General features: G+C 59.2%; 7 protein-coding genes across 40 annotated transcripts in view; 4 read left to right on the top strand and 3 right to left on the bottom strand.

Moving 5' to 3' along the window:
• Positions 1-429: 429 nt before the first annotated feature.
• On the top strand, positions 430-3952 carry IGFALS (insulin like growth factor binding protein acid labile subunit). Its single transcript, XM_081132694.1, has 2 exons — positions 430-568; positions 1630-3952. Exons 1-2 carry the CDS (start codon positions 553-555, stop codon positions 3426-3428), a joined length of 1815 nt encoding a protein of 604 aa, XP_080988820.1. The 5' UTR covers positions 430-552; the 3' UTR covers positions 3429-3952.
• Positions 3953-4592: 640 nt separating this feature from the next.
• On the bottom strand, positions 4593-10900 carry NUBP2 (NUBP iron-sulfur cluster assembly factor 2, cytosolic). 2 transcript variants are annotated; one of them, XM_081132385.1, is made up of 7 exons: positions 10649-10900; positions 7437-7555; positions 7108-7306; positions 6216-6370; positions 5972-6082; positions 5746-5815; positions 4593-5233 (listed from the first exon to the last, which is right to left on the bottom strand). In XM_081132385.1, the coding sequence occupies exons 1-7, from the start codon at positions 10689-10691 to the stop codon at positions 5091-5093; spliced, it is 840 nt and encodes a 279-aa protein (XP_080988511.1). In that variant the 5' UTR covers positions 10692-10900; the 3' UTR covers positions 4593-5090. The 2 variants fall into 2 exon arrangements, with proteins under 2 accessions (XP_080988511.1, XP_080988512.1); XM_081132386.1 differs by having other exon boundaries at positions 10495-10670.
• SPSB3 (splA/ryanodine receptor domain and SOCS box containing 3) lies at positions 10832-17139 on the top strand. 12 transcript variants are annotated; one of them, XM_081132368.1, is made up of 7 exons: positions 10832-11162; positions 12450-12587; positions 15218-15398; positions 15505-15692; positions 15772-15874; positions 15955-16080; positions 16348-17139. In XM_081132368.1, exons 1-7 carry the CDS (start codon positions 11070-11072, stop codon positions 16686-16688), a joined length of 1170 nt encoding a protein of 389 aa, XP_080988494.1. In that variant the 5' UTR covers positions 10832-11069; the 3' UTR covers positions 16689-17139. The 12 variants fall into 12 exon arrangements, with proteins under 12 accessions (XP_080988494.1, XP_080988499.1, XP_080988500.1 ...); XM_081132373.1 differs by having other exon boundaries at positions 10840-11162; positions 15218-15290; XM_081132378.1 differs by having other exon boundaries at positions 10945-11162; positions 15274-15398.
• On the bottom strand, positions 16697-20946 carry EME2 (essential meiotic structure-specific endonuclease subunit 2). 4 transcript variants are annotated; one of them, XM_081132383.1, is made up of 8 exons: positions 20681-20946; positions 20230-20366; positions 19733-19825; positions 18895-18986; positions 18610-18703; positions 18322-18437; positions 17964-18153; positions 16697-17102 (listed from the first exon to the last, which is right to left on the bottom strand). In XM_081132383.1, the coding sequence occupies exons 1-8, from the start codon at positions 20916-20918 to the stop codon at positions 17061-17063; spliced, it is 1002 nt and encodes a 333-aa protein (XP_080988509.1). In that variant the 5' UTR covers positions 20919-20946; the 3' UTR covers positions 16697-17060. The 4 variants fall into 4 exon arrangements, with proteins under 4 accessions (XP_080988509.1, XP_080988507.1, XP_080988508.1 ...); XM_081132381.1 differs by lacking the exon at positions 16697-17102 and adding an exon at positions 17110-17869; XM_081132382.1 differs by lacking the exons at positions 16697-17102; positions 19733-19825 and adding an exon at positions 17176-17869 and having other exon boundaries at positions 20681-20936.
• On the top strand, positions 20918-22303 carry MRPS34 (mitochondrial ribosomal protein S34). Its single transcript, XM_081132388.1, has 3 exons — positions 20918-21384; positions 21535-21577; positions 21667-22303. The coding sequence occupies exons 1-3, from the start codon at positions 21064-21066 to the stop codon at positions 21957-21959; spliced, it is 657 nt and encodes a 218-aa protein (XP_080988514.1). The 5' UTR covers positions 20918-21063; the 3' UTR covers positions 21960-22303.
• On the top strand, positions 22293-23823 carry NME3 (NME/NM23 nucleoside diphosphate kinase 3). 2 transcript variants are annotated; one of them, XM_081132390.1, is made up of 5 exons: positions 22293-22710; positions 22797-22927; positions 23010-23111; positions 23191-23295; positions 23407-23823. In XM_081132390.1, exons 1-5 carry the CDS (start codon positions 22665-22667, stop codon positions 23449-23451), a joined length of 429 nt encoding a protein of 142 aa, XP_080988516.1. In that variant the 5' UTR covers positions 22293-22664; the 3' UTR covers positions 23452-23823. The 2 variants fall into 2 exon arrangements, with proteins under 2 accessions (XP_080988516.1, XP_080988515.1); XM_081132389.1 differs by having other exon boundaries at positions 23191-23303.
• The window catches only part of MAPK8IP3 (mitogen-activated protein kinase 8 interacting protein 3), a 49284-nt gene continuing 47649 nt past the window's right edge, over positions 23771-25405 (bottom strand). For 9 of the 18 annotated variants that reach the window (XM_081132362.1, XM_081132365.1, XM_081132357.1 and 6 more), the window contains one exon: positions 23771-25359. In XM_081132362.1, coding sequence (XP_080988488.1) covers positions 25238-25359 — 122 coding nt within the window. In that variant the 3' untranslated portion in view covers positions 23771-25237. The remainder of the gene's footprint in view (positions 25360-25405) is intronic. The other 9 variants (XM_081132350.1, XM_081132361.1, XM_081132366.1 and 6 more) reach the window with 1 other exon arrangement.

Raw genomic sequence — 25405 nt, 5'->3', positions numbered from 1 at the left:
GCTGTTAGGAAATGGGAAAGGGGTGGTCAGTGTGCCAGGGCAGATGGGCAGGCCCATTGGGAAATGTGGCGGCTCCTGCTTAACCCCCACACGGCCATCTGCTAGGTGGAGGGACCCCAGGGGCTGCCCAAGGAGGCCCACCCATGGGCCGGGGAGTTGAGCACAGGGGTCTCCTTTTCTGGATTCTCCAAACCTAATCAAGCACCAGCCCCTCACAGGGTGCTCCAAGGGACACCCCCATCCCCTACCTGCCTGCTGGCCCAATTCTGCAGGGCTGGGCAGGATGGCAGGGACAGGACAGGTCCCCATTGGCCCTCAGAGCTGAACCATGGCCCACCTTGGACCCTGAAGGTGGCTTCAGGGTGTACACAGCCCCCAGCTTCACCCCTGTGCCATCTACACCCAGGGCACCTGGCCGCCCGGCAGGACAGGGTTAATGGAGCCCAGGGCCAGCAGAGATGGGTTGGCCTGTGACAGGGCGCTGGAGGTGGGGAAATCCAGAGGGCAGGAACAGCGAGCCCCAGCAGACCTGCTGCCTGCTTTGCATGCAGGATGGCCCTGAGGAAAGGTGAGGTTCCCCGTGTCCCCAAGCCCACTGGGGCTGTGCAGGCCCTAGAGATGGCTTAGGTCTGGGTAGGTCTGAACTGGGAGCCCATGGGGGGAATGGGGCTGCAGGGGTGTTGGAGAGTGCAGCTGTGCCTGGCCCCAGACGGTCACCTTTTCCTCTTCTTGCCTGAAGGCCCAGGACAGCAACACAAGGAAGGCAGGGTGGTGTCTCCTTACACCCCTACCCAGGGACCTTGCTCAGGAGCCCCTCTGCTGGGCTGGGGTCTGCTGTCCTCCCAGCCACTTGGAGGCCAAGCCACTGCCGTCTTGTTCCATCTCAGGGCCTGGCCCTATCCAGCTGGGTGTGGGGTACCCTCCAGTGCTGCCTTTGTCCCACCATGAGACCCCAAGCTCTCCAAGGGCAGCCCAGTGCCCAGCACTGGTTCTGGGCATTGTTGCTGGGGAGCTTGGCGCCCTTTGTCCTGAGACAAAACCTGACCTGGGTGAGTTGACAGTTTTGAGTCAATGGTATAGGGTCCCTATCTGCCACCAAGACTGCACCCTGTTCCTCTCCCCACAATGGTGCTGGGCCAAGTACCTGGGTGCAGGCTAAATTTGCCCAGCTCACTGTCCAGCTCCCAAGGGCAGCAAGTATATTTCTCCAGAATATTCCCACTCATGCCTTCCTCCAGGCCCACCTGGCAGCCTGGCCCGGCTTGACTGTCCCCCTTAGGGACACAAATGGACACATGGCCTAACTGCCAGGTGCCCAGCCCTTAGCTTTCTCTGGAACAGGTATCGCCACACTTTCAATCCTGTGGTCATTTTGAGCTGGAGAACCCAGTTGGCCTGCCTGCCTTCTGCTTCCAATTTAAGTGGGGTGACCACATACCTCAGCTCACACCTTCCTCTAGTCCAATCAGCAGCAACTCCTCTCGCAGTGGCTTGCTGTGGTCTGGGTGCTAAGTTAAATAGTGACCCACATGTGCAGGCTTAGGCCTGAAGTTTCCACGTCTCTCTCACTCCGGGGTTTACATCCCGAGCCCCTCAATGCCACCTCTCCCCAAACTCCTTTCCCTACAGGAGGCCTGGCCCTGGCAGTGCTGCTGATCTCCTGGGCAGCATTGGGTCCCTGTGGCCTGGAGGGAGTGGAGCCTGGAGTGCCAGGGGACACTGAGGGCCTGCAGTGCCCGGCCATCTGTACCTGCGGCCACGACGACTACACGGATGAGCTCAGCGTCTTCTGCAGCTCCCGGAACCTTACACAGCTGCCCGGCGGCATCCCAGACAGTGCCAGGGCCCTGTGGCTGGATGGCAATAACTTCTCCTCCATCCCCGAGGCAGCCTTTCGGAACCTCTCCAGCCTGGGCTTCCTCAATCTCCAGGGCAGTGGGCTGGCCAGCCTGGAGCCGAAGGCACTGCTGGGCCTGCAGAACCTGTACCACCTGCACCTGGAGCGGAACCAGCTGCGCGGCCTTGCGGCCCGCACCTTCCTCCACACGCCAGGTCTCGCCTCACTTGGCCTCAACAACAACCTCCTCAGCAGAGTGGATGAGGGCCTCTTCCACGGCCTGGCCAACCTCTGGGACCTCAACCTTGGCTGGAACAGCCTGGCCGTGCTCCCTGACACTGTGTTCCAGGGCCTGGCCAATCTGCGCGAGCTGGTGCTTGCAAGCAACAAGCTGACCTACCTGCAGCCCCAACTCTTCCATGGCCTCAGCGAGCTCCGGGAGCTGGATCTGAGCAGGAACGCTTTGCGAAGCATCAAGGCCAACATCTTTGTCAAGCTGCCCAAGCTCCAGAAGCTGTACCTGGACCACAACCATATCACCGCTGTGGCCCCGGGTGCTTTCCTGGGCCTGAAAGCACTGCGTTGGCTGGACCTGTCACACAACCGTGTGGGCAGCCTCCTGGAAGACACCTTCCCAGGCCTGCTGGGCCTGCACGTCCTGCGCCTCTCACACAACACTATCGCCAGCCTGCGACCCCGGGCCTTCAAGGACTTGCACTTCCTGGAAGAGCTGCGGCTGGGCCACAACCGCCTCCGGCAGCTGCCGGACAAGGCCTTTGAGGGCCTGGGCCAGCTGGAGGTGCTCACACTCAATGACAACCAGATCCAGGAAGTGAAGGCGGGGGCCTTCTTCGGCCTCTTGAACCTGGCCGTCATGAACCTCTCTGGCAACTGTCTGCGGAACCTTCCAGTGCGAGTGTTCCAGGGCCTGGCCAAGCTGCACAGCCTGCACCTGGAAGGCAGCTGCCTGGGCCGCATCCGCCAGCACACCTTCGCTGGCCTCTCGGGGCTTCGCCGACTCTTTCTCAAGGACAATGGCATCACGGCCATCGAGGAAGAGAGCCTGTGGGGGCTCCCTGACCTCCTGGAGCTGGACCTCACCTCAAACCAGCTCATGCAGCTGCCCAGTCAGCTCTTCCAGGGCCTTGGGAAGCTGGAATACTTGCTCCTGTCCCGCAACCGGCTGTCTACACTGTCAGCAGAAGTCCTGGGGCCCCTGCAATGCACCTTCTGGCTAGACATCTCGCACAACCACCTGGAGGCCCTGCCCGAGAGCATCCTTTTGCCACTGAGGCAGCTGCGCTACCTCAGCCTCAGGAACAACTCGTTGCAGACCTTTGTGCCACAGCCTCCTGGCCTAGAGCGCCTATGGCTGGAGGGCAATCCCTGGCACTGTGGCTGCCCTCTCCGGGCCCTGAGGGTCTTTGCCCTGCAGCACCCCACTGTCGTGCCCCGCTTTGTCCAAGCCATCCCGGAAGGAGACTGCCAGCCACCCATGTATACCTACAACAACATCACCTGTGCCAGCCCCCCCAGCATCTTGGGACTTGACCTACGTGATGTTGGTGAGGACCACTTTGCTCACTGCTGATCCAAGGCTTGTCCAGGCCAGATACTGCCCTGGAATCAGGACAAGCCCTCGCCGTCCCTGGAGACGGTTGGGCACCCTACTCCTCAGCTCCTGGGGGGTCAGGCCCCACACTGTTCACTTGTTGGGATCTCTTCCTCAGGGAACACAGTCCCAGGGCTTTGCTGGCCTGGTCCCTCAGGGCCAAATCTGGAGGGTTGGGGGCACAGCCCTCCCCAGCTGTCATCTATTAAAAACAATCAAATAAACTGCCTGTGAGCACAGGGATGAAATCTGGGGAAGGGGAGGAAAGCATCAGCCTGGATACCTGTGGAATCCCCTCCTGATGCCAGCTCAGCCCACACCCCATGGCTGCCTCAGTCCCTTACACCCTCCTACCTCCCCCTGGGCTTGGACTCTTCATGCCTTCCCAGCCTGGGCCCTCCCAGGATGCCCACTTCCGCCTACGGGGCGGGCACTTACTCCGATCCTCGTTAGGCAGGTTGGTGGAGGCAGCCTAGTCCTGGGAAGCCGGAGCACAGCAGAGGCAGCCTCTGCTCCAAGAGGTCCAGCAGTTAGTGTCAACCGGGACCAGAGTGGGTGCCAATCCTCTCTCCAGACCCCCCTTCTCCCAGCCAAACCCCTTAATGGCGCTTCCTTCTCCCCACTCTTCCTCTTGGCACAGCTCCCTTCCTCAGTACCCCAACACCCCCAGGAAGTAGTACCAGAGGCTGCCTCCCCAGACCCCTGCCATCCCCACCCCAGAGTTGCCATGTCTCCTCTCACAGCCCTTCTTCCCTTGGAAAGGGCAGCCCCTCGCCTCTCTTCTGCTTTCCAGAACGGACTTCCCTCCTGCCTTCCTGGGGAAGGTGCAGGAAGAGCCCTGGGACTGACTGCACTTCGCACTTCTCTCTGCTCTTAGCTCAGCCCCCAGGTGCCTGCAGTGTGGAGGGCGGGCAGTAGGTAGCCCTGCCTGCTTGCCAAGGGCCCCCACACACACGTTTCTCTGACACCACAAATTCCTCTGCAAACACATCCTCACCCTGGCCCTCAGGGGCCTGCTGATAACCAGCCTACTGGCCTGGCCCCTGGGACTTAGGGTGAACTCTGTCTGCTATAGGACAGAGCCATACACTAAGGCAGAGGCTGGACCAAGGCGGAATGACCTAGAAACGTAAGACTTATAACTGTGGTAGCGGGACACATTTAATTGTGGGCACCTCTGAAGTTAGTACCTTACAGGGTGCTCCCTTCCACGACCATAATCACTCACAGCCCTGCCAGCAGCCAGGCACTTGAGGACGACAAAGTCCCCAGCCAACTTCCAGACCCACAAGCTTTGTGGACAATGTGGAGACTCGGGTATCAGGAGTGGCTTGTCTGGGGCACATGAGTGCCACGACATGAAAAGTGAAGATGCAGGGACCAGAGCTCAGGCCATGGAACTAGGACCCCACACTGTCCCTGGGGTCTGCCACAGACCAAGCCAGCAGAACCACTCATTGTTGGGGGCTCTGGCGCCCAGATGCTGCTGAAGAGCGAAACGTCTCCCAAGGGCCCGGGCAGAGAGAGGTGTACACAGTGACAGCCCCACAGGCCAGCCCTGCAGGTTCTAAGAACCGCACCCAGGACCTCTGCTCAAGTCTGTGAGCTCCAGCCCCACAGTGGTGCCAGGAGATGCCTTGGTCAGGAGAGCTGAGCAGGTGTCTCCAAAACCTTCTGGACTATGGCGGAGAGTGCATGAAAGGCAGGGCTTTGGGGAAACTCTTGGATGAAGTCTCGGCCCTCCTCCAGGCTCCTCGTGAGCTTGGGGTCCAAGGGCACAGAGCCTGCAAAGACAGAGGGAAGGGGGCCAGGTAAAGGGGTAAGGTGGTGAGAAGAGGCCTGGGAGGCCATGCTCATACGCCTAACGCTCCCCAGGAGCCACTGTCAAGCTGCTTTAGCCCAGAGCAGACACCCATCAGCCTCGCTCTGGCTGAGGTACCTAGAAGGGCTCTTGGGCTCAATTTCCATCTCGACGGCCCCAGTCCAGGTCTGCCGCCTCGGACTCTGCCCACTTGTAGAAAGTGCAAGACAAGCACTGGGGACACATGGTCATGCACCACTGGTGTCTCCCCCACCCTCCACCCCATAGAGGTGCTCCCAGAGCCAGAGCCACAGCCTTCTGATGGGGTCACAGCAGGACTGCTCAAAGCCTGGGTGGTACCGCCCATCTCTTCAGTTGGTTAGCAGTGATCGGCATTAGAGATGAACTGATACATCTTCCCCCACTGTGGGCAGTGGGCATAGGCAGGTGGGACCACCTGAAGCAGAGGCCAAGGGGCAGCCCTGACCCACTCACCTAGGAAGGGAACTCCAGCATGCCTGGCCAGCTGCTCGCCGCCTCCCCTGGAGAAGATGTTAGTGCACTCCTAGGACAGAGGCACAGGGTCCACCTGAGGACTCTCTCCACACTCAGGGAGTGGGGTCCAGGCCCAGGGAGCGGTGGGGGGGACGATGACCACACAGCGGCACCTCTGTCCCCCCATCACCCCACACTCCCCACGGGTAATTGCCTCACAACTTACCGTGCAGTGTGGGCAGACAAAGCCACTCATGTTCTCCACAATACCGATCACCCGCAACCCGGTCTTCCTACAGAAGGTCAGCTCCCGCCTCACATCCCCAACAGACACCGCCTAGTGATCAGGGAAGAGCCGGGACAGGCAATGGGAATCCTGAACTCTCAGCCAAGAAGAGCTTAAAGAGCAAGGAGAGGTGCCTGCCTGGGTGAGGTGGCACACTGGGAAATAGGACGATGCTCTGCAGTACCTGGGGTGTAGTGACCACGATGGCCCCCAGGGGGTTGTAGGGACGGAGGGCTTCAACAGCAGCCATGTGCTCATCAGAGGTCCCTGGGGGCGTGTCCACAACCAGGTAGTCCAGCTGCCCCCAGGCCACGTCAGACACAAACTGCTTTATCAGAGCTGCAAAGACCCAGGGAGGTCAGGTGGGAGGGGTCTCCCCACACCCACCACCTCCAGGGCGGAGCATCTCTACAGGTATGGAGAGCACGAGGGCTCCAAGCTGCCCATCAAACAGACTGTATGTGTGGGGGGGCACGGCACAGCAGGGGACTCTCATTCCTGTCCCCTACAAGCACCCCTTTCTTCCCAGGTGCTGGGCCACCTCACCCTGCAGGACTTATACTCAGGCCTCAATAAGAGGCCAGCTGGAGCTGTGACCCTCCTGGGGCGCCTGTGCCCAGCCTTGGGGGCACTTCAGCTTTCACAGCCCAAGAGATGACCTGAGTGGAGCAGCCCCCATCCTGTGCCCGATACACCTGCAGATTCACTGCCAGGTGGAGGGGCCTTAATGCCTCCTGCCGGTGCACAGGCTCCAGAGCACAACCTTGGTGCCTCCCCCTCCAGCCCCCCCAACACACATAGGGTGGGGCTCAGGTCTGAGCAGACCCACCCTTCCTAGGCAGGGGAAGGGTGCTCCATAGTTGATGACCACATACCTGTCTCACTCTCATGGCCCACACCCGCCATCTGGATACCAGCATCACCACCGGGCCTGACTGGTCAAGTGAGCAGCAGGAGGCCCGTGGGGTGGGGAGGGCCAGCAGCTCCAGGCTCTGGCTAGGCTTTTTAATGGAGGACTGAGTGATCAGCCAAGGGAGGCTGGGAGGCTGACAGTGCAGTCCCCTGCCTGTCATTACCGTTCTTCTTGGGGCCTCTCCACACCACAGCTTCATCCGGCTTCTCCAGCAGGAAACCCACAGACATGAGGGAGACTGTCTGCTCTTGGTCCACAAAGACAGGCACCCAGCCGCTGTCACACTGGTGCACGGCCCTGCCCTGCGCCTGGAGCATGCGGGGGATGCTGGGGCCACACAGGTCCACGTCGAGGATCCCCACCTGCAAGGAGCCAGTACGCCCGCATGGTAGGTAGGGGTCCCCCAAGGCAGTAGGAAACCAGCTGGCTTCCCTGTGTCCATCCAGAAGGGGGAGGAGCAGGAGCGGCTGGGGGGGGAGCGGGGGCGCTCACCTTCTTGCCCGCGTGGCGCAGGGCCAGGGCGAGCTCCGTGGAGAGGGTGCTCTTCCCGACGCCCCCCTTCCCCGACAGGATGAGGATGATGTGCCGGACGCCAGCCAGGTTCCCAGGTTCTGCTCAGGACAAGGAGGAGACTGCCATAGACGCTCACCACTGCCCTTCACTTGCTGTCACCACTCACCTCCTGTCTCCCGAGTCCTAGGCCTGCCCCTTCCCCGAAGATCCTCCTGCGGGCCACAGGCCTGGCCCTTTGGTTCCTGCAAAGCTGCTGCTCCCACTCTTGTCTGAAATGCCCCAAACTTGTCCTCCTCCTAGTGTGCGCATGTGCGACTGCACCCACGTGGGCGATAAGCCAGCTGCTGGCTCGCTGCAGATTCCAGTGGAAACAGGTGGAGACTAATGCAAATTGGGTCATTCCGGCCATGAGATAGTTCTGTGCTTGGGCAGCTCCCACCCCGCTCCTCGGACCCAGGACTGATCCTCTGGGGTCTAAAAGGCAATCGAGGCAGCCTTGGCCTCCAGTTCTCAGGAGGGACCCTTACAGCTCTGGGGATCCCGAGCAGCTGCAATCATGCGTGCGTGTGAATGTCAGTGTCATCTGGCTGCCAGCAGTGCCTTAAGGAACCCTAGGTACACAAGGGCGGCCACAGGATGCCCCTGCATGCTTGGTGACTCCCACACAGGTCCTGGGACCACAGAGTTGTCTCTGTGGACCCATCGGCTGCTAGCCACTCTGAATTCCTTCCAATGAGACCCAAATGTCACCAAATAAATATTCACCAACTCAATCCCTGCACCCTGTATACACACAACCCTCAGCCCCTCTGCAATACCCCCACATTCTTGCCCCGACACCCTTAGGACCTCACCCCACCTCCAACAAGCTGCTCCCTTCACCACCCTCTCCACATGAAGACAGGGCTCAACAATCAACACAGAAATGCGTACAGTCCTTCCTCCTGGCCCACCTCTCAAGGGTATGTTCAAAAGCCTCCCCCTCCAAAGCCTCCTTAGGAAGGACTCAGAGGGCACCTATCCTGGCTTTCAGGCAGGTCTCTGTTACCAATGCATTAAAGTGCCTTTCCTAGATATGCTTCCAGCACCAGGGGCTGGGACATCTTTTAAGATGACAAGGAAAGGGAACAACCCCGACCTGGATCACTGCCTGCCAACATGAAGCCCCAGACCGTGGCTTGAGGTCACCCACCCCTGCAGCAATTTAAAAAGTTAATTACTTAAATTGCTTTAACATGAAAAGGCATTTGGGAGTCCACTTCACTTTTGTAGGGGTGGAGGGGAGGGCTTGGGTGGAAACACAAGAAGGAGCCAAGCTCCTAATCACTATGACTCACTTTCCTCACTGGTGGGAGTGGGAAATTTTATCTGGAACCAAACAGGACACTCATGCTCTCATCAGGTAACTGGAAGGAGCCAAACTTCTCAAACAGCCATACTTAGGGGTTAACCACAGAACTTTTCACAGCCCTAAGTAAACTGAAGAAGTTTATAAACAGACGATCAACCAAGTGCATTCACCGAGTGCCTACTAGATGTGAGAGGCTGTGCTGGGAGGGGCAAGAAAAGCAGTATCTCCCCTCAGAAGAACGTGAGGAGCCCCTTTATGGATAACAAGTCCTGTTCCGCTTCAAGTCTAACCAATCGCGATTATTTGATTACTGGACAAGTTTGTAACTCTTTGTATGTAAGGAATCTTTCTAGAAAGACACAAGTAACATGCCAGGACTGCCTCTGGGCACAGGGAGGTCAATTTTTTTTTTTTTATACTGCATACCCAGTTAGGTTTTTTTGATTTTTATGTGCACTTTCCCCTAGTTAAAAAAGCAGCTCTTTAAATTGATCAATATAGAAGATATTCTTCTTACCTTGTAGCAAATCTGCCTTTATCCTAAAAACCCACTTCACATTTTTTTCCTACAGTGTTGTTTACAATCTGATGGATGAATTCAGCAAGTAAGAGTTTGGTGCCCACCCGGCTGGCATGGCTCAGTGGTTGAGCATCGACCCACATATGATCTAGGAGTTTGATTCCCGGTGAGGGCACATGCCAGGGTTGCAGGCTTGATCCCCAGCAGGGGGTGTGCAGGAGGCACCTGATCAATGACTCTCATCATAGATGTTTCTAACTCTCTCTTCCTCTCCCTCCCTCTCTCTGAAATCAATAGTCATATTTAAAAAAAAAAAAGAGAGAGAGAGAGAGCTTGGTGCCCAAGGTACCAGACCCGAGGTCTTTCAAAAGATAATGTGGCAAACCTCTGCTTAGGAAAGCCTATATTGGTTAATCTATGCAAATCTGATTATAAGCGCTTATATCCCTTCCAACACTAGGTTTGGAAAGCTAGAATAACAGTTCCACAAATAATTAAAAGTATGTGATGTTCTGGTGTCTTCTTTTTAGAACCCCATATTTAAAAGACTGTTTACTGTTTTCTTGGGGCATCACCAAATCAAAAAACCATGACATAAGATGGGCAGTACTGTTTACTGGGGAGACGAGGAGACCTGGGTTCTTGTCTTCTTGAGAAAATATTTCAATCAAGAGACAAAGTGTAGAAAAGCAAGCAAGAATTTATTGACCAGAGCAAAAATATCATGTGTCCCTCAGAGGAGAGGGGGATGGGAATGGCAGGAGAACCAGCTGGGACTTTCATTTTCAGGGGTTTTGAAGGCTGGTGGTTAGCTTTATGCTGATGCACAAAAATGAGATTCATTCTCTGAACGTCACCTGTCCTTGGGTGTGGTTGGCAAATGGCACCAATTGGATTTCTGCTGTCTTCCCGAGTAAGTGATTTAAGCTACTTACCCTCTGGTTGGGGAGAAGTGCAAACCACTTTAAATATCCTTGGTTCAGGGAAGAGAGGATTTACCAGGTGGCTGTAGACTGCTGTTTATGTGTCTTAGTTTCCCTAGTCTGCTTGTCCTGGAATTTTCCTAGCTTCTTACTATTCTATAACAGTATTTTGTTTTTAACGACAAACAGCGCACGTGATCTGAGTTCCCCTGAATGCACGTTCCCGCGCAGCGCAGCACTTACATGAAAACTTGAACTTGAGGACGTTACACACATAAGTACACGTGAGTCTCCGCGACCCTTACACTGTACAGAACACAGTTCGCTTAACACTCATCGCCCCCACGAGCAGCTGCCCGCCGGCCGGTCCCCGCTCCCCCAGCGCCCGCAGACTCACCCGCCGCCGCCTCCATCCCTCCCGCAGGCTGCGAGCTTTCCATCCGCTTCCTCCAGCTGAGTGAAGAGCCTTCGGGCCAATGGGCAGCTCGAGTCCGGCCCCCGGCTCTTCTTGATAGGTCCACTCAAGCCCCTCTGAGCCAATTAGGTTGCACAAAGGGCCTACGCAGGTTCCGGCGCCGACGACGTACCGGAGATGAACCCACTTCCGTGTCAATGCCCGAGTTTGGGGCCGCCTCCCCATCTCGCCCCTAGTCCCCGGGGCGCCTGGGCCTTATCCCCGGCCGCGTAAAATGTGACCCGTGAGGACACCGAGTCAGCATTGGCAGGTTCAGCAGCCTCTCGGCAAGAGGCGTGTGCGGCGGGAACCGCGCCCCGCCTAAGCCCGGGACTTGGAGCGCCAGCCCGCGGCACCCTGGCCAATGCGTTGCGGGGGGCGGGGATTGTTTACGTCTCGCTCGGGAGTGGAAAGTGGGTCACGGCCGCCGGCGGCGCGCGGCGGCGGAGCAGCGCAGGTGAGGGCCGGTCGCGTCCGCCGCTCCCGACCCTCCCGGTTCGGGACCCTGCGGGGCCGCCGGTGACGAGGCCTGGCCGCGCATTTGTTCCCGCGGGCGGCGCCGGGGCCCGGGCAGGCGGAACGGGCGGGCTGCCCCGCACGGGAGACCGGCCGCGCAGCGCGGGAGGAGCCGCAGCCCCGCCCGAAACTGAAATTAGTAAGAGGCGCCCTGCTTCGAGGCCCGACACAGTCTCGTGGGCCGGTCACTTCGCGTGCATCGCGTGGCGCCCACTGTGCGCTGCAGGCGCAGCGGATGGTGACTAGGCCGGCGCCCTGGAGCCGGCTGGACTGGCTCGCACCGGCAGGTGAAGGAGCCGCGCGGCGGCGGCGCTGGAGGGAGGGGAACCTGGGGCTACGGGCGGCGCTCCCAACCCTCGAAAGCAGTGCCTGCGTTCATTCCCCGACTGCGCTGGCCTGTGCCTGGCGGGGTCCTTACTGGGGGACAGTTTTTGCCCTCCTGGGGACTTCATTCGGGGGAGAGCTAGGCGGTAGATAATCATAGAAATCGAGGTGTTACTGTAAGTCGAACACGGAAGCTGAGCCAGAGGACGGGAAGGCATTCCGGGCAGAAGGCAGGGAAGAGCTAGCAACTGGGACCAGGCCACTGGGAACTGGAGCAGCACTGGAGAGCTTGATAGGCTTTGTGGGGTTTTGCCTTTTATCCTAATAACAATAGTAATTTCTGAGGAGTGATAAGATTTGTTAAGATTTGCTTAAAATGTCAAGATTTTTCAAAAACATCTTGGCTGTAGGGAGTGGAGTGGATGGGGTGGAACTGGTCCTAGGGCGTGGAGGCCCTCAGGCCTTGGTGGGAAGGAGGAAGTGGGGAGGGGGTGACTGCCGTGCGTCTGGCATGAGGAACTGGGAGGTCGGAGATGCCATTTGTCTAACTGGACAATGGAGGAGGAGCCAGGGGAGGTGTGAGATGCCTGAGGAAGGTACAGGCTGCCCAGCTGGGTTTCCTAGGCTGAGCTGAGAGCGGGACTGAGCTATGCATTTGCGGGTCATGGATGTCTGGGTTGCTTTTCACACTCTCTATCTTGGTTTTATCAAGGTGCTTGGACACTGGAGTGAGGTAGGAGCTTGTGAGGAGAGTTCTGGAGCCCCACCTTAGCACCATGTGGCTCACAATATCCTCCACCTTTAGGGGGTTCTGGTACAGCCAGCCACGGCCAAATGCAGGGGTTGTTGGGAAGCCTTCCAGTGTGCCAGGTATTTCCTTTGCTCAGAACCTGTTTGCTTTCAGATCCTGTCCACCATGGCCAGGCGCCCCCGGAGCAGCAGAGCATGGCATTTTGTCCTGAGTGCAGCCCACCGAGACGCAGATGCCCGGGCCATGGCTCTGGCAGGGACCACTAACTGGGGATATGATTCTGACGGGCAGGTAGGTGGGTACTACTGGACTAAGGTGTGGACACCCTGGAGGCAGGCTCTTCCCTGGGGCAAGAATCCCCTGAGGGCAGAGGACGGGGACAGTAGGACCCTACTGCTCACCCTGGGGTTACCCTGGTTAAGAACCCACATGGCTCTGGGTGACAGGACCTTCGGATAGATACCACTTTCCTCTCTATACTCTTTCCACTGAAGAGGGTGGCAGTTGGTTCTTTGGTCAGTTTGTTCAACAGAGTATTTCCATCCCATTTCTTAGCCAGTTTCCAAAGATAGCTATCATTAATGCCATTGCATCTTCCTGGATGGTTCCTCTGCCTATTCAGGCATGTGCTTTATATTTGTGTATGTACATATTTAAAAGATCTTTAGTGTTGAAGACCACAATTCCTGTGCCTTCTCCTACTCAGTCGCTCCCAAGTTCAGGTTGGAATAGCAGCTCAGCTGTTTGTCTCAGTGCAGGCTGCCTGATGTACCTGAGGGCTCTGCAGCCAGAGGCTGGCTGTACCAACCCTAGGAATGGCTGGGCTGTTGCAGGGAGTGGTGGGAGGTAGATTTTCAGTTATTTTGCAGAATCTCTTAGACCAGAGCAAGGGGTTGGCTCTGCCTTGAGTCACCTCTACTGCTTCCTTCCAGGGTGATCTTTGGGTGACTTGTCTATGCTCTGTCACAGCCACTCTGCCACGGCTCAGCCAGGTGTCCTGGGGGGTGGGCACCTCTCCTCCCTTGAGTGAGGGCAGCTGAGCCTTGCAGAACCACCAGGCCTTGAGGGAGAATTGGAGGTGACTGTTCTGGGTTGGCAGCATCCTGGGGCCTCCCCAAAATCCCTGCCCAGGCCAGCAAGAAGACCCTGGACTGCATTCCTGTCCCCCTTCTAGCTCCTGTCCTGACCATGTGGCTTAGAGCAGTCTGTTTTCCAGTGTTTGTCCCTGCCTCGCTGGCTCATCACTCTGGGATGCAGGCAGTGTTGGGGGCCTGGGGTGCAGTGTTTGACACATGCTTGCTGCAGCCTGCCACATCATCTAATTGGCCTGGAGTATTTGAGTGTGTGGGTGGGCAGGTGGGTGTGTCACCTTGACATCATTGAAGGCTAAACACACACCTTCCTTTCTTCTGCCTTTATGGCTTGCCAAGGGGCTGGGTCTGCCCCCTGCCCAGGTTGACCTCCAGGCCTTCCGTACTCAGGTCTGCGCCCCTGGGAAGGGGGTTGCCTATGGGTAGCAGTGTGCCTGCCTTGGCTTTTGGGGGATCACTGCTCCAATCTAGTGGGGTGATTTGGGTCTTTCTGGGGTCTGTCTCTGATTGGGGTTCAACCCCCTTAGCTGTTTCTCTGGTTGGTTCATGAGCTTCTATGTGGGCCCTGGGTATAATAGAAGGAAACAAGGACAAGGCTCTTCCCCTGCAGAGCTTCCGTTTTGGTGGGAGGAGACAGATCAACAGGACAAAGGAGACTGTCTGAGGAGCGGAGAAGGAAGAGGACCCAGGAGGGAGGGCTAGAAGAGCCTCTTTGAAGTGATATCTGAAAGCTGCCAACCAGGGGCAGAGACCTCCCCCATGACAGGTGGGGGAAGAGAGGGAGGAGCCAGGGCAGGGGAATGGGCCTAGTAAGGTCTGATGGGGGTGTGGGCTTTATTCTCAGGGTAGCATGACCTGCCCCAGATCTGAGCAAGGTCACCTGGGCTGCTGTGCAAAGGGTGTTTCAAGGAGGTAAGAGTAACACCCAGAGACCAGGGTGGAGCTGGAGCCTGCCCAGGGCCCCGGGCCAACCCGAGGGTTGACAGCAGGCAGGCAGAGGCTGTCTGCACCCTCTGGGCCCCGCGCAGTGAGACCAGGGTTGCCTGGGGTCCAAAGTCAAGGCAGGTGTCCAGAGAGGCCTGTGTGGCATCAGAGCAGGAATGACTGTGTGCACAGAGCATCTCCTGCTGGCTTCCAAGAGAGGGTGGGTCAGCAGTTACTAGAGCCCGACCAGCTCAGCCTGGGATCAAGGCCAGGACTGAGCCCCTCAGGTAGAGGGCCAGGCCCCACTGAATGTCTTCCTAGAACAGAAGCTTAAAGCAGCTTGAAAGCACTGGGCTCCTTAGGGCCCTGGGATAGGGGTTAAGAACCACCTGTTGGAAGGTTGACAAAGGAGCTGCAGTCCAGGCACTGCCACAGCCCAGCTGCTGCCTGTGGGGAGACCCGGGGGCCTGCATTAGGCCACCAGTGGACTTTGCTAAGGGGCTCCCCTGCTTCAGGCCACCCTCGGTGGGGCCAGCCTATCCATGATCTAGAAACTGCCTGGAGAACGATGGCTGAGCATACAGCCCCACTGTGGGCTCATCAGTGCCTGGGCCTCCAGGCCCCCTTGGCTGCAGAAGTGGAGTGGCTCTTAAGGCCGCTCTCAGGAAGCCTGTGGTGTGGTAAGCCCTCCCCAGTACCTGAGCAGGAGGTGTCCAGGGTCACTCGGGGCATTGTAGAAGGGTGAGCCAGCTGTGCACTTGGGACCTGGGGAAGTGCTTTGAGGCTAAACTCACAGATCCCTTTTTGGGGCATCCAAGCAGTTCATCCATTGGCCTGTGATGGGTGTTGTGGCAAGTCGAGGGCAGAAGGCACAGCAGGAGGGCACAGCCTGCCCTTTTTCCTCAGCACAGTGACTCTGACTCTGACCCTGAGTACTCGTCCCTGCCGCCATCCATCCCCAGCGCTGTGCCCGTGACGGGTGAGTCCTTCTGCAACTGTGATAATCAGAATGAGGCCTCCTTCTGCGGCAGCCTGCACACAGCAGCCCACCGGGGCAAGGACTGCCGCTGTGGGGAGGAAGATGAGTGTAAGTGCGTGGCATGGGGTCCGACAGGGGTACACCTCTTGGGCAAGGTTAGGAGGACTAAGCAGGGGCTCAGGAGACTACCCCAACCTGGCCTTTTCTCTCCCAGATTTTGATTGGGTCTGGGATGACATGAATAAGTCCTCGGCAACCCTGTTGAGCTGTGACAACCGGAAGGTCAACTTCCACGTGGAATACAGCTGCGGCACAGCAGCCATCCGAGGCACCAAGGAGCTGGGGGAGGGGCAACACTTCTGGGAGATTAAGATGACCTCTCCTGTCTATGGCACAGATATGGTAAGTGGCTGGCAGGACTGTGAGGGGAGGTGTGCTGCTGGTGCCTTGGCCCCCCCTCTTCCTGGCCTGTTGTCTCCAGATGGTGGGCATTGGGACATCGGATGTGGACCTGGACAAGTACCACCACACGTTCTGCAGCCTGCTTGGCAGGGATGAGGACAGCTGGGGCCTCTCCTACACCGGTACGTGGGGCCCCTAAGGGCAGGCAGGCTGGAAGGGCCCCCCAAGGCGTCAGACTAACCCCCACCCTGCTGCCCCCCAGGGCTCCTCCACCACAAGGGTGACAAGACAAGCTTCTCCTCGCGGTTCGGCCAGGGCTCCATCATTGGCGTGCACCTGGACACCTGGCATGGGACACTGACCTTCTTTAAGAACAGGAAGTGCATAGGTGAGGGTGGCCAGGATCCCAGGGGAGACACGTGCCTGTGGGGTGTGGTTGCTACTGAAGTCCTGCAGGAAGCAAATGGGCCCGTGCTGAGTGGCCCCAAGGCTTCCTGAAAAGGTGTCCTCAAAGAACAAAGCCGGAGGTTCCAGGGTCTCCAGAGGGTGGGACAGCACAAGGGCCACCTCAGTTACCTCAGGAGGATGTCCAAGGAATGGCTAAGCCCCGAAGCCCCGTCCTGGCCCAGGATTCAGGCTGTGCCCCCTCCTCTAGGAGTGGCAGCCACCAAGCTGCAGAACAGGAAGTTCTATCCGATGGTGTGCTCCACAGCAGCCAAGAGCAGCATGAAGGTCATCCGCTCCTGTGCCAGCGCCACCTCCCTGCAGTACCTGTGTTGCCACCGCCTGCGCCAGCTGCGACCCAACTCTGGGGACACACTTGAGGGCCTGCCCCTGCCACCTGGCCTCAAGCAGGTGCTACACCACAAGCTGGGCTGGGTGCTGAGCATGAGCTGTGGCCACCACAAGTCCCCTGTGCCCTCGCCCAAGGCCACTGTCAGTCCCAACAGCCCAGAGACTCGGCGCTGCCAGAGAAAGCGCTGCCGAAGGACCTAACTTATTTTCCAATGAAAACTGCCTTCTGAGGCTAGGACAGCATTTTCTCCATCCTCTCCCACAGGCCGTGCTCCAGAGTAACAGGAGAGGGAGGAGTTGGGCCAAGGTCTGTCTGGTCTCTCTAGGACAGGCCTTGCTACAGGGGTTCAGGGGCCACAGGCCCTGAGACCAGGACTGCCTGAGTCCATCTGCTTCCTGTACCGGGTATGGCAGCCGCTGCTTCTCTCCTTGGAATCTCTTGGGAGTGGCCACCTCACCTCTTCTGGACTGAGACTGAAGACCTGGGATGCTGGCCTGGAGGCTGTGGCCTGAGGCCTCATCGGACATCAGCTTTCCTGTAGCTGCCAGCCTCAGGGGACCTTGGGTTTGTCCTCACTTGCTTTGCATGTTGTCAGCTGTTCCTCCTGTCTGAGACTGAAATGAACGTAATAAACTTTGAGTTTATGCCTAACACATCCATAGTGGTAGAATTAAAAGGAGTCCACCTGGAGGCCTGGGTCTCACACATGTTTACAGCTTTTCTCCTGTGGTTCCAGTTGTGTCACAACACCCTTGGGAAGAGGCAGCCCGGTTCTCTTTTCTCCCTTGAGACTTTGTCTCACTTCTCTCTGAAGGTGCTACCTCCAAGCCTCCAGGTGACTGGTGCTTGTCCCCCAGCAGGGATTTGGATGCTACCCAGCCCTTTCTGGCTGACCTAGTTGGCCACTAGGCCTGCAACCAGTGTGTACAGGACCCTGCTGGCCCCCATCCTCTCCAGCCCCCTCCAGCCAGCCCAGCATCTCCTGGAGTTTCCTCTCCTTTTCATCCCAGTTATCCAAGAACCTTTCCTGCTACCCGTGCCCTCCTCTTGGTTTCAGACCTGACTAAGAGCCCCTCCCCAGGCTGAGGGACAGGTTGTGCAGGGTGACTGCTCTCCCGCCACCCCTTGTAGTTTCTGGTCACTCCCTTCCTGGGGTGCCTGCTGTCCAGTTGGTTGGTGGGAGAAGGCCCTGCAGGTCAGGCTGACATGGTCAGGAGCTCAGATCCAGCAGGAGGTCAGGGTTGGTGGAGGTCAGGAAGAGGCAGATGCGGCGGGAAAGGTCAGGCCCCACCCTTCGGGACCGAGCACCTTCATCCACCTTCACAGGGAGGTCAGCAAGGAGGGCCAGTCGCTCTTGCTCAGTGCCGCAGGCCAAGTAAGCCTAGGGCAGGCACAGGGATGAGCAGGGCAGGCCTCAGGGACCTGGCCTCCATATCTGGGAGTCGGGGGGGGTGAGGGGATGGGAAGGGGCTCACCTGCTGCAGAAGGCGGGGGGACGGGAAGGCAGTGACAACAGCATCAGCCACAGCAGGGCTGACCCGGTTGAACTGCCTGATCTGCCGCCACCAGGCCCCCCGAAGCCCTGTGCCATCTCTTGTCACTCGCTCACCTGCCGCCCAGCGCCCAGCTGTGCAGAAGGAAAAGGCCCTGGACTCCTGGAACTTCCTGAGGACGGGGAGGGTGGAAGGAGGTTTCTAGAGACTTCATCTCTCCTGACCACCCAGCCCTACCAGCTCAGCCCTCTGCTCTCAAAGAGGCCAGGGAGGTTCCACCCTCCAGATGTTCCTGTCACCCTCCCGGCAGCAGCCACCAGCTGAGATGGGGGTCACGCACTTGAAGGGGCGCTGGGCGAGGGCCTTGGTGAAGGCACACACGTGCTGACTCAGCTCCTGCCAGGAGGCCACCAGCAACACATTCAGATTTGCCCACAGCTGCAGGAGCACCAGAGCCTGAGAACACAAGCACATGAGGGTGGGTCAGAGGAGGGCTCCCTTGGGGGACACTCAGCTGAGACCAACCCCACATGCCACCCTAGGACCATACCCAGGTGCTGGGCCTCAGAGACCAGCCTGAGTGTCAGGGCCAAGGCCAACCACCTCACCCAACCTGCCCTGCCCTCACCTCTTCCACCTCAGGCCAGCCGACCACCACGTCTGCACAGGCTACCCTTGGACTCTCTGGCTGCTGCATCTCCTGGGCATTGGGCTGGTGAGACCTGAACAGAGGTGACTCCTTCCAGCTCCCCATATCCCATTGGTCCCACCCTCCCTGAATTCTGCTTCCTTCAGAGCCCACCCAAGGGAGGGGTTTTAGCTGTGTCACAGCAGCCCCAGAGCTACGGTGATCTTTTCCCTGAACTCCCCCCACCCAATTCAGGCCTGCTAAGGGTGTGAGGGTGACCGGTACCAAAGGTAGGCATCCAGCCCGATGACAGCCAGGTGAGGGCAGGTGGGGCTCTCAGGAGAGATCCAGGGCACTGAATAGGCTGGGCCACAGATCTGCAAGCCAAGAAGGTTTACCACACCTGTTCCTCAGGGCTGCGACAGGTGGAGCTCACAGGCCACCAGACCACTGCCAGTTTGCAGGAAGAAGGGGAGCAGAGACAACCCAGAGACGCTGGGAGGAGCCTGGAGCACACTTCCTCTGCCCAGCCAGCTCTCTTTAGAAAATTAGCTGTGTGCCTCCCATGAGGTCAAAGGGACCTATGAAAGCCCCCAGGCAAGTCCCAGACTCCTAGGAGAGTGGCTAAGTCCCCATCCCTTCCTGGTCTACTCTGCACCCTAGCCTGGCATTTGCCTGGCAGCAGATGCTTGATAAATGCTGAACCTCAGACATTGGGACATGGCAGAGGGTCTATCCTAATGACACTCTGGTGCAAACGTGAGCTGAGCAGTTCCTATTGCTCCTTCAGCCAGGTGGGGGCTGGGCTGTTGGCTCACAGCTGGACTGCACAGCCAACCTGCAACCCAAGTCCCCAGGGCCCCTCTCACCAGGTTCGAACCTCTGGCTCTGACTCAGCTCTCCAAAGGGCCCTTGCTATCCTTGCTTCTGCCCTCTAGAAGACACTGTGGCTCCTGTCTGCATCCAGGCCCAGAGCCCAGTTGGCTTCCCCCATCTCATCCACATCTTGGCTGCTGAAGAGAGGAGCCTCAGCCCACTGCACACCCTCTTCAGCCCCTCTGTCCTTGATCAGGACTGGCAGAGCAGCACATCAAGTCTGGGAACACAGCCCCCCACCAAGCACCTGGGTCAGCTGGAAGACACCCTGCAGAAACTCCTCAGGCTCCAGCAGCAACAGAAGTTCCTGCTCATCCACAGCCCACACCTCAGGAGGCACCTATAGGGATATCCAGAGACACTGCTGCCCATCCTCAGCCTCAAGTGCCCCATGGCCTTGGCCTGAGCGCCACAGCACCTTGAGGTTCATGGCCACAGGCAAGCTCATGCCCACAAGGACTGTTCTACAGAAGCCAAGGCCAAGACGAGCCCTGGTCCATAGGGCCGGCCAGCAGGAGCACTGACCACAGCATCAATCAGGATGGAACGTTCCTCAGCACCAGCTGAGTTCAGACCCTGGGCCCAGGCCTGCAACTAACCATTGTAGTGGCTTGGGCATCACCCACTCAGCTTCCCCATTCTTAGCTTATGTGTATGATTACAGCAGCTGCTTCGTATGAAATCACGGAGGTAACACACTCCGCACTATGTAAACCCTGGAAATGAGTCTGCTGGGGCACTCACACTGCAGGGGCAAGGTTCTGGCTTCATTCTGCTCCACCTGAGGCTCCGGGCGGGGCGCTGGGGCTCGATGTGGTATTCACAGCCCAGGGAGCCCAAGGCCTCCATCAGGATGTCAGCACCAGCATCTTCCAGGATGGCTGGGGTGGGAAGAAGAGACAGAGGTCACTCCTTTCCTTCCACCTGAGGATGCTACTCACAGCAGGCCCCCAGCCTGGGCGAAATATTACAAACACACTGATTCTGCTGGCTCCAAGAGCGCAATTGGGTACAGATGCCAGAGTCTTTCAATCAAGCTCCCCAGTTGGAAAGCCGGAGACAATGCCAAGATGCCCCTCTCACCCCCGCAGTGGGCCGGGGATAACCTCCCAGTGATTAAGGGGAGCTTTCAAAGCCCGAGCTCCAGTCGAAGTAGAGCTTCTCCCAGGACCCCTGCCCTCGCCCTCGGGCTCACCTGGGTCCACGCGCACCGCCAGGCGCCGCAGCGCCTGTTCGGGCCGCAGCAGCCGCAGCGCCTCGGCCGCCGCTCTGCGCTCCTCCGCTGGGTTCCGGGCCCTCACGGCGGCCTCTGAGTCGGCTTCTGCGCCGACAGGGCCCTCGGTATCCGAGTCCGAGATCTCCCAGGTCGTGGGCCGCCGCTGTCCCCGACCCCGGGAAGAGCGCCCGGCCCTCCGAGGCCCAACCTTCGCCATGGCCGGCCGGCCGGCCTCTCCTCCGCTTCCGGCCGGGCCCGGACGCCTTTACGGAGAACACCAACCGCTTCCGGCGGCGGGCGGGTCTGGCGAAAGCGCGGCGGCGGCGGCTTCTTACAGCAGGAGCGCGTAGCACCGACCGACCATGGCGCGCAAGAAGGTGCGGCCGCGGCTGATCGCCGAGCTGGCCCGCCGCGTGCGGGCCCTACGCGAGCAGCGGGAGCGGCCGCGCGACTCACAGCGCTATGCTCTGGACTACGAGACGCTGACGCGGCCTCACTCGGGCCGCCGGCTGCCCATGCGGGCCTGGGCCGACGCGCGCCGCGAGAGCCGCCTCCTGCAGCTGCTCTGTCGCCTCCCGTTCTTCGGCCTGGGCCGCCTAGTCACACGCAAGTCCTGGCTGTGGCAGCACGACGAGCCGTGCTACTGGCGCCTCACGCGTGTCCGCCCGGACTACACGGCACAGGTGCGTGCGCCCGTCCTCACTTCCCCGCTCCGCATCGCAGGGCAGCACTGTTCCCCCTACTCGCGGCTTTGTGGGACGGGGTTTCCAGCGTCCTGCTCTTGGGGGGCAAGAAAGCTTTGTGAGCTGATCCCCTCCCTATTTGCTTTGCAGAACTTGGACCATGGTAAGGCCTGGGGCATCCTGACCTTCAAAGGTAAGGAGTCGGAGACCGGCTGGGGTGGCTGTTGGCAATAGACTGTTCCGCAAGTGGCTGTGCAATAAACCCTGCCCTCCTTTCCCCAGGAAAGACGGAGGGCGAGGCCCGAGAAATCAAGCAGGCCATGTATCACGACTGGCGGCTGGTGCCCAGGCACGAGGAGGAGGCCTTCACCGCTTTCACGCCGGTGCCCGAGGAGACTCTGGGCTCTGTGCCCTACCCGCCGCTGCTCCGGGCCATGATTCTAGCAGAGCGACAGAAAAATGGGGACACCAGTACCGAGGAGCCCATGCTGAATCTGGGGAGAATACGCATTGATTCCTGGGACTACCCTGTGAAACAAGAGGCAAAGAGAAAACCCAAGGGCACTCCAGTCTAAAATGCAAGAACGGGCAGTCTGCCTGAAGGGTGTAAGGCAGTGGACATCATTTTGATGAAACAAAATGTCTTTGGATTACACCTGAATCAGCTCCCTGGAACCTCTGTGACTTGTTCTGAGACTGCACCTGTGTCTTTCCTCTGTTCCTGTTGCCCAAACCCAAATCTCCCTGAAGGGGCCACTCAGGAGCAGGCAGCTGCTGGGGGAAAGCTGAAAGCAACAGGGCTAGAGGTGTGGAGCCCCAGCGCTAGCACCTTTCACTTCCAGGCTGGCATCCCTTCCCCATCATGCGTTGCCTCAGCCTGGACCTAAGCTTGAACGCGAATAAAGGCAAATGAAGCAGCCCTGGGTTGTGGTTTCTTCGAGTTTGGGCTGGAGGACCACGGCAAATTGTCTGTAGGAGTGTGGGGAGAAAAAGACTGACACCGCGGTGTAGCTGGCCCGGTGGATGGGAAGACTGGAGCGGATTGGGGGTGGCACAGACGCGGTTGTAGTAGGGTTCCTGGGGTGGGCATGGAACTCAGGCAGGGCTTCACTGCGTCGCCCAGGGTCCCCAGCCCCCGCCTTTCTCGCCGCATCCCGGAGGCAGCCACTCTAGGAGGCTGGACGAAGGGGACCCGGCCACGGCCCCTTTAAGCGCAGGCCCCACCTCCACGCCCCTCCCCTGCCACCCGTCTGCGCTCCGCTGCAGCTGCCGCCGCCATCATGATCTGCTTGGTGCTGACCATCTTCGCCAACTTATTCCCGGCGAGTAAGCAGCAGCCGGGGCTGGGGGCCGGGAAGGGTTGGGAGGAGCTGCTGCCAGGCCTGACGCGTGCCGCCTCCCGGGTCCCGCAGCCTGCTCCGGTGTGCACGAACGCACCTTCCTGGCCGTGAAGCCCGACGGCGTGCAGCGGCGGCTCGTGGGCGAGATCGTGCGGCGTTTCGAGAGGAAGGGCTTCAAGCTGGTGGCCCTGAAGCTGGTGCAGGTGAGGGCGGGGGCGGAGGGGGGGGCGCGGGAGAGGGCGGCGCCTCGGAGCACGCAGCCGGACCCCCTCCCTCCCTCCCCAGGCCTCGGAGGAGCTGCTGCACGAGCACTACGCTGAGCTACGGGAGCGCCCCTTCTACAGCCGCCTGGTCAAGTACATGGGCTCCGGGCCCGTTGTGGCCATGGTGAGTACCAGAGGGGAGACGGCATGCTGACCCCGCGCTGACCAGCTCTCTGACCCGGTGCCACCTACCCTGTCCTTAGGTGTGGCAGGGGCTGGATGTAGTGCGCGCATCTCGGGCACTAATTGGGTCAACGGATCCGGCGGACTCCCCACCCGGCACCCTCCGGGGGGATTTTTGCATCGAGGTCGGCAAGTAAGGCCGTCCCCCGCCCCGGGGACATTATCCCTGGTCCTGACTACCCCAACTGGGCATCGTGGGACCCCTGCCCGCACTTACTCCGATCTTTCCTGCACAGGAACGTGATTCATGGCAGCGACTCTGTGGAGAGTGCTCGCCGTGAGATCGCGCTCTGGTTCAGCCCCAACGAGCTCCTCTGCTGGGAGGACAGTACTGAGCGCTGGCTGTATGAGTAACAGGGCAGCAGGGGCTGGTACTGTTTCAGCGGCAGAGGACCCAAGGCCGAGCACCCAGGGCCTCTAGGACAAACGTGTTGCAGTAGGTTGTGGAGGCCCCAGAGGTGGTGCTCAGAACACCCTTCTGTGGCAGGGTTTACAGTACCCCTCCAGGACCTCCAAGAGGACAGGTGGGTCTGCCCAAGCCTTCGCATGCCACTGTTTACAGCGCGCCTGGAAATGCACCAGAGCAGCGACCCCGGCACTCAGCTTGGTCCAGCGTTTCTTTTTATAATAAACTGAAGAAAACCCTTGTGCTCACATTGGTTGGGGGTCTAGGGACACAGGTACCATGGTAAGACATTTATTACATACAGAGCAGATAACGTGGGTTCGCTTGCAGGGTCAAAGCCTGAGGAGAATCATCACCCAGCCCCTTCCCCCAGCTGCACCCACCCGGATAACCCCCCAGTCAAATGGCCCTGTGGGAACAGACAAGGGACTCGACGTACATCACAGTGGAGAGTGGCAGGGCAGTGGGGAGAAGCCTGCAGCTACATGTGACTGCAGTGGTGTCCGGCTGGGCTATGGGATGGCTGCCCAAGATCTGTGCTTCTCTGGTGGGAGGTGGGTGGGCAGCAGGGCCTGGGGGTGCCCTGATCAGTGCCTTTTGGAGCAGGAGTAAGGCCTGGGCCTAGGCAGGTGGGGAGGCAGCAGTCCAGGGCGGTGCCCTTCTAAGCAGGTGGGTGCATGCTCCTAGAGCCGGGGGAGGTGGCCCCATCCTTAGCCCTTAGGGTCTCTACTGTCAGCCTGTCAGTTGCCCTCAATGAAGAAGGCCACACCACCAGCCCGAGGCACTTAGTAGCCTGTCTTGGGAGCTGGGCTCCTTTGAGACTGCTTGGGAGGCAGGCCCTGGAGCACACCTTCCCCCATCACCCTGAGGCTGAACCTGCATCCTAGTGCCACCTCCCTCCTGCCCTTTTTCCTGAGGCTTGGGCCTGCCTGGCAGCCTGAGAAATTCCACCCTAGGGACTTCCAGGAGGGGCAGGACTGCAGGGCCTGCTTCTATAAGGTGGGTCAGTGAGGACTGGCGGGAGCCTGCCACACAGGACAATCGGGGGACATGAGCAAGATGAGAGCATCTGTCTTCTCAAACAGGGAGCCTGGATGCATGCTTTCATGCCAGTTCCTGGGGTGGCAGGGACAGGGCAGTGGGGAACCCAGGGAAGGCTAGTGGCTGGGCCGGCTCCCTTAGGGTCAGACCCCCATCCTCATGGACAGCAGGCAAGGGGAAGTGGGCCCCAGGTGGGAAGACTTGACAGAGTAAAGTCCCTGCTTCCTCCCCTGGGCGTCCTGGGAATGAGTGATGAGAGTGGGGAGCCCAGGGTGCAGTTGGGAGCTACCTGGGGGGGCTGTTCATTCTGGAATTCTGCCTCGTTCTGGCCCTCCTCCAGTGCCCTGGGTCTGGACTCTGGGCTAGGGGCTGGCCAGGAGCTGTTCAGAAAGGGGTGTCCCCAGAGGTTCTGTCCCTCCCACCCACATCCCACCTCCCAGCCAGACCCGTTTTGCTGCCTGCTGCCCCTGTCGGCTCCCAGGCCGGACCTAAGGTGAAAGCTGCAGGTTGAGAGGTTAGAGAGGGGCTGGTGGGCTGCCCCATGGGGCAGTCGTGGCAGGAGGGCAGGGTGGGGTATATGTACATGATGGTGTTAGGCAGGGGGCAATGGAGGCCATGCCTCACTCAGGAGAGTAGGACACCTGCCACACGATGATGTGGCTCCGCTCGGCCTTGGACAGCATGGGCTTCACCTGGCTCACGTCCCCCACACTCTCCTCTGTCTCATCATCTTCTCCGTCGCCTGGAGAGAGAGCAGACGGCTGTGAGGGGCAGCCCCTGCTGGGGAG

The sequence above is a fragment of the Miniopterus schreibersii genome (genome assembly GCF_964146895.1).
Source record: "Miniopterus schreibersii genome assembly, chromosome: 3".
Lineage (NCBI taxonomy): Eukaryota > Metazoa > Chordata > Mammalia > Chiroptera > Miniopteridae > Miniopterus > Miniopterus schreibersii.
This window is presented reverse-complemented; position numbering and strand designations above follow the sequence as displayed.